Below are 14145 nucleotides of genomic sequence, written 5' to 3'. Positions count from 1 at the left end.
AAGATGCAGATACAGTATAAACCAGGAGAAAATAATTGATAAAACCGAAATTCGCAAGATGACGTAAATTAATTGTGCTGAATTTTAGTTTATTTTTCGATTAATTGCCCAGCCCTAGTGAGTGGTATTTTGTTTTATAGGTGGAATTCCAAGTGCCCTGTTTTGACCCTGTCTTCTAGGACTGTATTCAACTTGGGTGCAGGCCTAGAGGACATCAGACAGGGCAATCAATGCACTTGCGATTCGCTGCAAATTAATCGGACTGAATCAAATAGGAAAGCAGATTCTATAGAATCGGCCTGAAACGAATTTCAGGAAATGCACTTTTCCCTACTAATAACCCTTTACGAAGAATACACTGGACTTGTGCTTATGCTTACTAAGCCTGCATACATGCTGCCGTCATTCAACAGTGAGGACACAGGGAAAGCGCTCTTTTTATGAGTAAACATGAGTCTGGTGTATTCTTTGTACAAACTTATTAGACAAACGCCACTATATTTCAGACCTAGACTTATAATATGCTGCCTATAAGGCCTTGTTCACACAGTGCAGATTTTGCGTACATGTTTTATGCTAAAACCGGAATTGGATCCAATAGAGCAAGACCTATAAGGCCTTCCTTTATATATTCTGTTTAGGTTCCGTTCCCGGTTTTGGCTAAAGTTTTTTTCAATCTGAAGCAAATCTGCACTGTGTGAACAAGCCTTAACTAGTGCAGCATACTGTACTGACAGATCCGCTTTAGTGCTGCGATCAAGAGTTGTCTGGGCGTAAGTACTCCACAGGTACCAAACGTTTTGACTTGCAAATCAAAGCGAATACTAGTCAGCTTTTTATTCAAAGATGTTTGAGGTCTGACGATTGCGAGCTTTGCTGTGAGGAAAAGAAAGGCGAAGAGCTTAACGGGGTTGTATGAGATATAAAAAACATTCCGTGTTTCTTCCTCAAACAGGACCACACTTCTCCATGGGCTGTGTCTGTTATTGCAGCCCAGACCCATGTTCTTTTTTTTTTTTTTCTTCTTCATACCACCCCTTTAAAGTCCAACTTTGAACACTATTCAGTCTTTAGGTCTATGTAGCTTTGTACAAAATACGTTGGCAGTTTCTATGGCCGGGATATATCGCAAGCACAGGTGTTGGACCGCGTAAAGTCTTTATTGCCAAATCCTGGTAAGCATCTGCTTTAATTCCTTCTATTTTGCAGGGCCCCAGAGATTCTAATGAGAAGTGGCCACAATCGTGCGGTGGATTGGTGGAGTTTGGGAGCCTTGATGTATGACATGCTAACTGGTGCTGTAAGTGTTTCAGATGTTTTGTCAGCAGCTGTTTTTACCGCAATCTGTAGAAGGAAATTTGCCAACAGAATCCCAATGAGGAACAAAATATTAAAATTATTTCCAGTGTCAGCAGGTTACAACTTGTTCCAAAGCAGGTGTTCTTCGCTCACCATATTCTTACTGATAAGTTTGTCATGGAATGTTGGTTAAATGCCTGTGGGGTCACTTTTTATGAATCTACAAATGTGGTATCAAATTGTACTTCCAAATATACTTCTGTGATTGAGATGGCATCCTTTATTAGAAGGAGCAACATTCTGCTCAAGGAGGTCAGCATCGCTGCAAATCTTAGCAGAAAACTGCTTTCTATCTGCTCAGAAGTAAACTACCAAGCATAATAATGCAAGGTATTCTAATAAAGCAGGGGTCTCAAACTCGGCCGGGTAAGTGGGCTGCATATAGAAAAAATGTGAAGTGGTCGGGCCGCATTACTTTCAAATTTGATACAATACAAAATTATTGTTAATGAATTAGTTATTTGAACTACTATAACACTATACTACTATAATAATACCGCTAGGATTAAAATTTGAGATATTTCTCCACGTGCTTATTTCAACAATCCAGCTTTCCAGCAGTGCCCTCTGTAGATGCTGCCACAGCAGTGCCCTCTGTAGATGCTGCCACGGCAGTGCCCTCTGTAGATGCTGCCACGGCAGTGCCCTCTGTAGATGCTGCCACGGCAGTGCCCTCTGTAGATGCCGCCACGGCAGTGCCCTCTGTAGATGCCGCCACGGCAGTGCCCTCTGTAGATGCCGCCACGGCAGTGCCCTCTGTAGATGCCGCCACGGCAGTGCCCCTCTGTAGATGCCGCCACGGCAGTGCCCCTCTGTAGATGCCGCCACGGCAGTGCCCCTCTGTAGATGCCGCCACGGCAGTGCCCCTCTGTAGATGCCGCCACGGCAGTGCCCCCCTGTAGATGCCGCCACGGCAGTGCCCCCCTTCCCGCTCTGGGGAAGACCATGACACACTGTGGAATTCCGTGACATCGCTGCCCATATTTGGACAGAGTCACGGAGCAGAGCCTGTACTAGCGCTCTGCCCGGGACTCCGCTCTGGGGAAGACCCTGACACACTGTCCATATAAGGGCAGCGATGTCAGGAAGTTCCGCAGCGTCCCGAAGCAGAGCCGATACTAGCGCTCTGCCCGGGACTCCGCTCTGGGGAAGACCCTGACACACTGTCCATATAAGGGCAGCGATGTCAGGAAGTTCCGCAGCGTCCCGAAGCAGAGCCGATACTAGCGCTCTGCCCGGGACTCCGCTCTGGGGAAGACCCTGACACACTGTCCATATAAGGGCAGCGATGTCAGGGAATTCCGCAGCGTCCCGGAGCAGAGCTGATACTAGCGCTCTGCCCGGCACTCCGCTCTGGGGAAGCCCCAGACATCGCTGTTCATATGTGGACAGCGATGTCCGGGAATTCCAGAGTCTCGGAGCAGAGCCGATACTAGCGGCTCTGTTTCCCGTGGGCTGCAGATGACAGCCCCAGGGCCGCGTGCTTGAGACCCCTGTAATAAAGCATAGAATTAGAGTGCTTCTATATTGTTTTGTACAGAGCCGTAACGGAGTTGCCATATAGGTCCATGCGGCCTCTACTGTACATTCGTATGCCTCTGATTTAATATTGAAGCATACAGATGTTTCTTCTATAGAAAAAAAAGGTGGCATGCTTCTTCGAACTGTGTGTATGAAGGTATTCTCCCGCAGAGAATATCTCCTGACGTGTGGAGTCTGACTGAGCCTGTGCTGCAGTAAGGAGCTGTAAAGGCTCTGTGGTTGAAAGAGCGCTATTGTGAACGCCAGTATTCCTTATTGTCCGTTTAGCAATTTCAAATTTTACTTCGCAAAGAAGGCTGTCCACCCTTACACATAAAACCAAACTGGATGTTTGAAAGAACTTCCCTTTACCCGAACACCATGAGTAAAAGACAGCTCTTTCAAACATCCAGTTTGGCTTCTGTGTGTTGTCGCCAACCTTCTTTGTGAATCTATACTGTGGTGTGCATAAGTTGGACCAATCCCACCAGGTGAAGAGCATCAGACGGACATTGATCCGGGTGGTGCTTTAGCAGAAAACTACTAAAACATGCACCAAGAAAAACTTTATTCTGTAGGATTGCCAAATACCAGTTATGACCATGGTAATGTTTTTTTGTCAGTGTAATCTTTGTCAGAAATGAGACCAGAATGTTGGGCAGTGTTTTGGTGTAACAAGACTTTTTTTTATTTTTTTTTCTTCCAGCCACCATTTACTGGGGAAAATCGTAAAAAGACTATTGACAAAATACTTAAGTGTAAACTTAACTTGCCCCCCTACCTCACCCAAGAAGCCAGGGATTTGCTTAAAAAGGTATGCATTTCCACATTTAGCCCTGTCTCAGGATTGTAATTCTCTGTTTTTCCCCTTAATCCCTTCGTGCATTATGACGTAATAGCACGTCGTGGTGTGGGGGGAATGTATGGAGTGCGCTGAGCTTCTGGTGTCAGTTGTGTTTTATAGTGGACGCCTGGGACTCACGGCCAGCAGCTGGCCGTTAAATCCCACAAATGCTGCGGTCAATCGCGACCGCTGCATCTGAGGCGTTAAAAAGAGGGGAGCAGCCCCCTCTGACAGCTCATCGGCACCCCCACAATGCGATCGTGTGGTGCCAATGGTTGTCATGGCAGCCCAGGGGCCTAACGAAGGCCCCCAGGACTGCCCTCACTCTGCCTCTGTTAAGCCCTGCCTGTGGCAATATATTGCAATTCATTAGTATTGCAGTGTATTGTACCAAAAGTAAAAAAAAAAAAAACTGTTCCCATTTTTCGTCTAAAGAAATCTAAACAAAATTGGTATCTCTGCATCAGTAAAAGTCTGAACTATTGCAATAATCCATTATTTAACTCGCACAGCGAACGCCGCAACAGATTTAAACCACCAGAATCGCTGGTTTTGGTCAACTTAGCGCTGCAAAGAAATGTAATGTGATCATGACATATGTACCGAAAAGTAGTATAATAAAACCTATATGAATGTGGTATCACCGTAATCTTATTGAGCCGCAGAATAAAGTTAATTTGTCGTTTTCACCGCAAGGTGAAAAGCCCTAAAAAAGAAACCCAAAAAACAATGGAGGAATCGCTGTTTTTTTCCAATTAATTTTTTTGGTTTCCCATCGGATTATATGGTACTTTAAATGGTGTCAATAGAAACCAACTCCTCCTGCAAAAAAAATAAGCCTTTACACCACTCTATTCATGGAAAAATATAAAAGTTATGGCTCTTGGAAGGCGGTAGTGAAAAACTAAAATGAAAAAATAAAAAAATGGCTGTCCTGAAGGGGTTAATGTAGTTGGGCTACGACGATCGGCAACAAACCACTAAGGGGTTAAGCAGCCAGCTCCGTTCCCGGACGTTACAGCAGAGTGTCAGCTGTAATATAAAGCTAACACCCACTGCTGATGGCATGGCCGTCAGCTTGCCATAAATGCTGTAACTCCTTGCCGACCATGACGTACAGTTACATCAAATGTTAGCAAAGAATTAATAAACTATGTTTATATATGTGTGTTTTTTTTTTTTTCCTTTCCCTGGAAGCTGCTTAAAAGAAACGCTGCCTCACGTCTTGGAGCTAGTGTTGGTGATGCTGGGGACGTTCAGGTAAACTTTCATTCCTCGTGTTTTATTACTGAATATCTCCAAAAAACTAGACTGCATTTAAAGAGGCTCTGTCACCAGATTTTGCAACCCCGATCTGCTATTGCAGCAGATCGGCGCTGCAATGTAGATTACAGTAACGTTTTTATTTTTAAAAAACGAGCATTTTTGGCCAAGTTATGACCATTTTTGTAGTTATGCAAATGAGTCGATGTAGCTACTTACCTGCTAACGCCGATGCTGCTGCAGAATCAACTGTAGCCTCTGGTGCCGATGTGTCCTCACTCGTCTGACACGATGCAGGACCTGTGAGTGACGACACAGCGTGATCTGGCAGAAGCTGGGCGTTCTGAAGAGAAGTGGATGATACTTCTCATCAGAAAGCCCAGCTAGTAAAAGTAGTAAACACGCCCCGATGTACGCACATAATACACGCCCACTTGGACTTTTACTTTTAAACACGCCCACTTGGACTTTTGCAAGCCTCATTTGCATAACTACAAAAATGGTCAGAACTTGGCCAAAAATGCTCGTTTTTTAAAAATAAATTAGAGTTGAGAAATGCGCAAGGCCTCACTTGTAGATAGCTAAGATACAGATGAAAGAACAGAGGACCATGGTTCGTCCGTTATGTTCTTGATATCACTTATCCATTTATCTTTAATAGTAAGAAGGGACGCTTTTCAAATATTCACTTAAGAGCTTTCCTTTCACCAGTCGAAATTAAAGTTGTAGAAAGATGTAAAGTAGATTCTTCTTTAGATCAGGCATGGCACAATTGGTAAAACACCCTAGGGGACAAGTCAAACTCTTCAAGTTGTCGAAAGCTTATAAAGAGTTTTAGTAGTATGAAGTTGATCTATATAACGAATACCTGCCAATTCCCAAGGACTAAAACCTTCCAACCTAAAGAATTCAGGAAACCTGGGGTTACGCCAGATTGGGCTGAACAGCGTACAACCCTTAATTTTAAGAATCTACTTTGCTTTGTTCCACAGCTTTACCATAAAACCATAAATCACACGGTAGGGTGTTCACCACTTGCAAGCTCTGGAAAACAAGTCTCCAGTAGAGGGCATAAATTCTGTTCCTTAGACAATGCAAAGGTTTTTCTGCAGGACCTCCAGGCTTTTGTCCACCCCAGCCCCGGAATGTAGTTGGGATGCTAGGAAATAGATCCAGGAGTTAGGGGCCACTACACCACCCTAGTCTTTCCCAGGCTGCAGAGTTTCATATCTAATTCTCGAAGTACCTTTTTCATACAAGCTGCCTAAATAGGGATTGACAATTATGAAATTGTATTGGCAGAATCTACACAGGGACATTGTGGATAATGTACAGCACTTGTGGCAGAAGTATCATCCTCACTAAGTTTGCCCCTCTAATAACAGAAAGAAGTAGCTTACACCAAGTGTTGGTTTTGGGAGAGAATTTCCCACATAATGGAATGAAGTTTGAAGGAATTAAGGACTTGTAGTTAGCCGATATCTGTATTCCTAAATGTTTAGTCTTTAACCACTGCTAATGGGGTCTGGGACACTAGCGAGGATTGGGGCAGTTAGGTATCCTTCTGTATCCCCTAGGAACAACAAAGGTTCATCTGCATATAATGCAACTTTTTCAGTGGTAATCATACCTAAAACCTTCGACACTAGAAGATCTTAAATTTCCGCCAAAGGCTCAATGGCCAAGGCAAACAGGAGAGGCGACAGAGGGAACCCCTGCCGCGTCCCCCTTTCCAAAGGCTCAATGGCCAAGTCAAACAGGAGAGGGCAACCCTGCCGTGTCCCCCGACCACAATATTTCTGATATTTTCTCAAAATCCCCTGCATATACTTGGATCTAAATCCTTAATGATCTCCAATATGCGTTTTCACGGCAGTCATTAAGGGTACTTATGTCACAGGGCCACCTTTTTCACGACGCTGTGACATAAGCTCGGCATGGGTGTTGGGCTGTCTAAAGACAGCCAGGCTCCTGCACTAAGGCTTCATGCACACGGCCGTGCCCGTAATCACAGCCCGCGATTGCGGCCGCCCGACGTCGGCCCCCCGCACACGACAATATTTTTCATCAGTAATAACGGTCAATAATTACTGACCGTAATTACGGACCCATTCATTGCTGTTGGCCACGGACACCTTTCAGTATATTTACTGATGGGTGTCTGTGCTGAGAAACCTGACCTATTGTCAATAATTACGGCACGGACTCTCCCATAGAAGTCTATGGGAGCGTCTGTAAATACGGACGGCTACGGATCTGTATCCGTAAATCGTCCGTATATACGGAAGCATTGCTAGGCAACACGTTGATGTCATTTGCAGCCTCCCTATTTGTTTTTTTTTACGGACCCGTATATAATGGTCAAATACGGAGCATATTTACCGACACCCTTCCCTAAATACGGATGCCTACGGATCCGTATTTACGGACCGTGTTTACTGATCAATGAAAATACAGTTGTGTGCATGGAGCCTTACAGGGCAGGAGCTTGGAAGGTTTCACAGAGGTAGGCCCCATGCACACGACCATGCCCGCAATCACGGCCCGCATACAAAGTATGGGAGCACGGCCCGCAAAAAATGCAAAAGAACGGACATGTTCCATAATTTTCGGAACATTTCTACGGCACGGACACCCATCCATAGCGCTACGGAAAGTTGTCCACGTTCAATGAAAGTGAGTGGGTCCATTTTTGTGGACCACAACAACGGAGGTTTTTTACGGTCGTGTGCATGGGGCCATAGAGATGTCAGTAACCGGCTCGAATCTTTGTGATGTCACTTGCAGCTTCACCCTCCCCTTCAGATACACAAAACCAGAAAGTAAAACCTTTTTTTCTGCTCCTCGAATATTGCACCTAGAACTTTGATAAAATTATTAGAAATATGAGATGCAAGACTTTAATATGATGCCAAACTCTTAAATGCTATGTAACATCATTTTTATTTTTTTTAAACACTTTTTGAATTTATTTTTATTAAAACAATTTATTTTTTACTTTTTTATAAAACCGCTTCCATGTAACCTTTATACATTTGTCTCTGACAAATAGGATCCACATAATAATGGACCAACTTGGATGTGATCAATATTATGGTGATGTGTTAGACACACAGGACCCTCTCTCAGCCGAGCTGTTAGTGCAGCCAAACTGACAGAATTGGCTGAGAGGGAACGATACAGCGTCTATGTATACAGGATCCGTAGGTGTTGTATCTATTTGCATTACACTGTCAAAGTTGCCATGTGAAAGCAATCGTCTTTCAATATTTCTGAAGCATGCAAACGAGATGAAAAGTTTTAGACTCTAATAAGGCAGATTGTCTACTAATCCCACTTCTCAAGAACTATGCTTTAATTATCGACATCTGTTTTAGGCGCATTCATTTTTCAGACACATTAACTGGGAAGATCTCTTGGCTCGGAAGGTGGAACCTCCCTTCAAGCCGCTGCTGGTATGTTTTGTTTTTGTTTTTTTTTCCTTTGGGGAGGGGGGAGCAAGAGGGTATAGTTTTAGTTAGGAAATAGTTATTCCTTATAAGGCGTTATCAAGAGAAAACGGACCCTGTCATCTCTAGCATTTTACATATACACAACTGACAAGTTTTAACACTTAATTTACATTGTTCTATTTTTCATAGCGTATGGGAATGTTTACATGATCAAGTTTCTAAATTTGGAAAACAGCCGTATGAATGATATATGTAAATACAAATTGCTTAATTGTTTGAGTGCCAATAAATGTAAATAAATCAGACGACCTAAAGATTGCTTTAGTGCCTACTGTCTCGTAATTTTCACGTTTTTCCCTGTAAAGCAATCTGAGGAGGATGTGAGCCAGTTTGATTCAAAGTTTACACGCCAGACACCTGTAGACAGTCCAGATGATGCCACTCTTAGTGAAAGTGCCAACCAAGTGTTTGTGGTAGGTAAACTGCTATGAATTCCAGATTTCTGTGTTGCCCCCCACGTCCCATAGTTTTATCAACGGTAGTACATTTGAACAAAGTACTAGTAAAAAGAGAGTGGGTCGGCACTGCATGGGTTAACAGTCCTTCAGGCGGAGGGCAGAAACTACACAGGCCACAACCTTTTGCGTCGACACAAACCGCTGTTGCCTGTGTAGTACTCACTGCGTTACCCTCTCTTTCTACTAAGAAATAAAGACTAAAAGAAAACGTCATTGGGTTCCACTCTTTCCCTCTACTTGGAGATAACATTTGAACAAAACTTTAGTAAAAAAAAAAAAAGGGCTTTATTGTCCGTTTTCTCATACATATGATCTGAAAAGTCCAAAACTTTACAGGGAAAAGCTTAAAAAGTGCTATTAATTATTTAATAATTATACCTACATTTTTCTAATGTACACAGAACTAAAGCTTTTTGAGTATATTAGTGATCGGGGTGCAGGCTTCCCAAAGTCACTTCAGTAAGGCCCCATGCACATGATCGTAGAATTTGTCCGTAATTATGGTCCACAATTACGGACCAATTCACTTCTATTGACCACGGACACCTTCCCGTATATTTGCGGGAAGGCGTCCGGGCTGTAGAATGCCTCTGCAATATTTAGGACATGTCCTATCTTGCTTTTTACGGACTGTTATCCTATACTTTGTGTGAGAGCATGGGCCGAAAATGCGGGTGGCTGTCTGCGGACAGCCGTGCCCGTAAACGTGGACTGCGATTGCGGGCACAGCCGTGTACATGAGGCCTAAGCCTCGAGAGCCTGAAATGGCAGCTTGCATGAAATGCATAACTTTCAACTGCGCAGCAATTCTACTTCATATATACTTTGCATCCAGTGTCGCTTACGTTTTGTCAATGGTTGTGAATTGTGTGCTTTAACTAAAAACTACTAAAAGACCGGGCAGAAAAATAGTTTGCTTACATGTTTTATAACCTCTAGGGCTTTACTTATGTGGCTCCATCTGTACTTGAAAGCGTAAAAGAGAAGTTTTCTTTCGAACCAAAAATTCGTTCTCCTCGCAGATTCATTGGAAGCCCTAGGACACCTGTGAGGTAATATATATATTCTTTTTTTCACCAATCACTTTTTGCTTGTGCATTATGCTAGCTGTTTGTACACTGTGTTCATACCTGTATTGCTTTCGATTTGACTGGACCCTCGATTCAGGTTGTGTATCGAACTATATTTCCTAAAGGGATTTCCTTGGGTCACCGTGAAAGTGACCTAGTTTTAGTTAGAAGATATGTGGAAGAGATCCTCCAGCTCACCTGACACTTGATGTGTGTGTCGTAGTCATCGCACGGGCTCTCGTGTCGGCGCACGATAGGTTAGGCAGGCAAAGGCAAGGAGTTGAGTCCAGCGATAAAGAGGATAAAATGGAAACTAGTTCCAAGTTTACTATATTTCGATTAAAAAAGGTCCAATAGGTTGGAGTCCTGGTGTGCAGACAGGAGTATGTAACGGTCCAGTCTTGGGGCCTACGCGTTTCAGACGTTGAGCACGTCCTTAATCATGGCTGTTTGATCAAACAGGACGTGCTCAACGTCTGAAACGCGTAGGCCCCAAGACTGGACCGTTACATACTCCTGTCTGCACACCAGGACTCCAACCTATTGGACCTTTTTTAATCGAAATATAGTAAACTTGGAACTAGTTTCCATTTTATCCTCTTTATCGCTGGACTCAACTCTTTGCCTTTGCCTGCCTAGTTTTAGTTAATATGATCCTTATCTGTAAGACTATAGACTGATGTGTTTTGTTTTTTTTGTTTTGGTTTTTTTAATGGCATTTTAAGTAAAGGAGGCATTTTGAGTAATCTCTTCCAAAAATCATTAAAAGGCACACACGTCTCTTTATTTGGCATATTTTTTACCTGTCTGATAATGAAAATGCAATGAGCAGGCATAGGATTGCGCCATTTCCATTTTATTTAATAAATGTAGCCTAAGCTTTGTCTCCTCTTGGAGGCTATGCCCACTTTTCTTGTTACTTTCCAAAACTTGCATCACATCAGTTTTGAAACTTGGCGTTTTTCCCATTCCCCTGTAAAAATAAAATAAAAAAAATCATACAAATATGTACCCCAAAATGGTGCCGAAAACATGTTGTGCCACAAACAACAAGCTCCCATATGGCTACGTCAATGGAAAAATAAATTTAAGTTGTGAATCTCGGTAAGTGGCGACACAAAAATGATTTAATTTTCCCATAAAACATTGTTTTGATCAGTAAAAGTACTAAAACATAAAAACAACTGTAGAAATTTGGTGACACAATGACCGTACCGAATTATAGAATAAAGTTAACATGTTATTTATACCTCTAGATCTATAGAGTTAAAAAAAATTAAAGTTACATTTAAAAAAAAATTGCAGTTTTGCTTTCCAGAAAAAAAAAATGCTGTTAAATGATATGTACTCCAAAGTTGTGCCAATAAAAAATACAACTTGCTTGGCGGAGAGAAAAGGCATCAATGGAAAAATGAAAAGAGAAAAATTTACTCGGCGCAAATTTGGCTGGTATTTAACGTGTTAAAAATGACCGATGGAGTTATTCAAGCGGAGAGCCTATTTTGAGACAACCTTGAGTCCTTACTTGGTGTGCGTATAGAGGGAAAAAATGGTGTGGTCAGTTTTGCTAACAAGAAGTGCCTTAGATGACAGTCAATGTGTCGCTACTAGATTGAGGAAGGTGGGAGGAGCTTACTGACAGGTTGTGAATTTGTCTTTTATAGGACTCCTAAAGGTATAGGCATTGCTAAATGTAGTATATTTGGCAGAGATTTGATATTTCTTTCCTTTTTTTTGTTAAGCCCGGTCAAGTTTTCCACTGGTGATTTCTGGGGACGAGGAACAACTGCTGGAGCCACCAATGCACAAGCTCCTTCTGATTTCCGAATGGAAACAAGTGCTGTGGAACAAATGGATGTGACAGTCAGCGGAGAAGCCTCAGCACCATTACCAATTAGACAATCTAATACTGGGCCATACAAGAAGCAAACCTATCCATTGATCCCCAAACGACCGGAACATCTACGCATGAATCTATGACAATGTAGTGTTTGTTTTTTTGACACTTTGACTTGTACAGATGGTGAAATCAAGGAACATAAAACCCAACTGAAACAAAGCTTAAATATAGGTTTTGGGTTCTTTTTCAACTCCCTACGAGTGGGAAAGCGAAATGTAGTCTTGGTTACTGCACAGATCAGTTTGGTAAGACTAAAGCGTGAACGTTTCATTTTTTTTTTTTAAGATATAATTTATATATCTCTCTCTCTCTCTCTCAATCAGTGGTGCAAAAAAGCTGAATAAGAAACTGCAATCCCAAATGGAGGCAATGTATTATTAAGCTCCCAGCATACTCTTTCAGATACATATTTGCTCAAGGATTTAATTTTACACGTTTACAATATATATATAAAAATAAATCTCACCGTAAAATGAACTCATCTGGCGGAGGATGATATTCTGCAAGGACAATAAGTAACAGAAAATGAACAATAGCTGAAATGTTTTGTACACAATGTTCGAACATGTAATAGGTTTTTCTTCAAACAAAACACCGCTGATGTGCGTAATTCTGAACTTCCCTAACGCGGTGTTAGCGAGGGCTCGTTTTACCCCCGAAACCATTGGCAGTCTTCCATTGTGTTTTGGGAAATATATGCATTGGTGTAACTCCTTCATCATTGTGTGACTTATTGCAATGAGCTACTTTGCTGTTCAGCATATAAGGAGATGAGTATTGAAGCCAAGGCACATGTGAACCTGGACACTGGAGTGTTACCTGCTACCAGTAATATATTCCTTTTGCTTTTTAACTATTGTTTCCTTTTCCTCCATATATTAAGCTTTCTCTGCTGTTAGAAGACCTTTAAAGTGCTGGGACTTTCCGATTGTAAAAGTATTATATGGCCTTTCTACTCATGTCTTCCATAGAGGGGGAATATTGTCCCTGGACTAGGGAATGTTATCACAATGCTGGTCTTGTCTTGGATTCTGTATGAATGGTCTAGCTGTTTGACTTCTAGGTACAAAGAAATAAAGGTAACTTTACCTTAACTGCCTTAACAAAGCAATTTCGTGAACATCTCTGAGAAGGTAATAAATAAATCCTGATCATTTTTGTATTGTACACTCAATAGCATCATGTAAGCGTTTTTCTTACTCATCTTTACTTGTATTCTTAATGATATACATTTAGCCTGGAGTATGGGTAGCATTACCTCAACCAGCCACACACAACTTTTAACCCATAGATTAGCCTAGGAAACAAGCCATACCAATGTTTATGTATTGATGTCACTAATTGAATGAAGAGCATCCATTTGGTGCAGTTGGCATTGCAGCTATTGCCAATCTATTTAATGTATGATGCCCAACCTACCACAGTTATTATAAGTAACCGGCACTGTACCACAGCTTATATAGAAATCAAAAGTTGAGGACTAGCCAATGATCTGCAATATATTAATTTTCAATGCCCAGATGCTAAATCCGTGGTCTGTCCATGGTATGTGTACCCATACCCGTGAAGGAATAGTTAAACAGCAGCTTGCAAGCACAAGGGGCAGCCTTTGTTGCACCAAAAGAAATGGACATAAGTATACATTGGACTGTATGGAGCTGCTTTGCCATATCCGCTGAATCTAAGCAGTAATGGGTTAGTGTGTTTGAGTTTTATTTAGCACTCGTCATTTTTAGTAGCATTTAGTGTGATCCGTAATCATGAGAAATGGAATTCTGACTTTTGATAGTTTAAAGTGTTAAAAGTGGGTTGTAAAGTTGGCTTTAATTCCTATATCACGGTGTTATACAAATGAAGAAAATATAGGGTTAAGCCTTAGGCCCCATGCACACGACTGTTGTTTTATATCCGTGTGCTATACGTTGTTCAACAGATGCCACACAGACCCATTCATTTCTAATGGCCCCCTGCACATGACCGTGGTTGCCACTGATCTGTGTGCGGGCAGTGGGACAGAGCCCCAAGACTTGGAGCAGGTCTTATTCCTGTCAATGTTTGCAGCTCGGTCTTGCCCATTCAAGGCAAACACCTATGGGACATTCTGAATGCGGAGGACACACAGACCGCAAAAAAAAACGATAACTGATCTGTTATTTAAGGGGCGCAATATACAAACCGTCGTGGGCATGTAGCCTAAATTTGACAGTGATTTGAAAAG

General features: G+C 42.1%; 1 protein-coding gene across 1 annotated transcript in view; it reads left to right on the top strand.

Annotated features, from left to right (window-relative positions):
• RPS6KB1 (ribosomal protein S6 kinase B1) overlaps positions 1 to 13101 on the top strand; it is a 72016-nt gene extending 58915 nt beyond the window's left edge. The window contains exons 9-15 of the mRNA XM_075853032.1: positions 1210 to 1300; positions 3587 to 3694; positions 4922 to 4984; positions 8365 to 8442; positions 8805 to 8912; positions 9897 to 10009; positions 11770 to 13101. Of these exons, the coding sequence (XP_075709147.1) occupies positions 1210 to 1300; positions 3587 to 3694; positions 4922 to 4984; positions 8365 to 8442; positions 8805 to 8912; positions 9897 to 10009; positions 11770 to 12007 (799 nt within the window). The 3' untranslated portion in view covers positions 12008 to 13101. The remainder of the gene's footprint in view (positions 1 to 1209; positions 1301 to 3586; positions 3695 to 4921; positions 4985 to 8364; positions 8443 to 8804; positions 8913 to 9896; positions 10010 to 11769) is intronic.
• The last annotated feature ends 1044 nt before the right edge of the window (positions 13102 to 14145 follow it).

This window comes from Rhinoderma darwinii, chromosome 2 (assembly GCF_050947455.1).
Source record: "Rhinoderma darwinii isolate aRhiDar2 chromosome 2, aRhiDar2.hap1, whole genome shotgun sequence".
Taxonomy (NCBI): Eukaryota; Metazoa; Chordata; class Amphibia; order Anura; family Rhinodermatidae; genus Rhinoderma; species Rhinoderma darwinii.
Note: the sequence above shows the minus strand (reverse complement) of the source record. Positions and strands in the feature narration are given on the sequence as shown.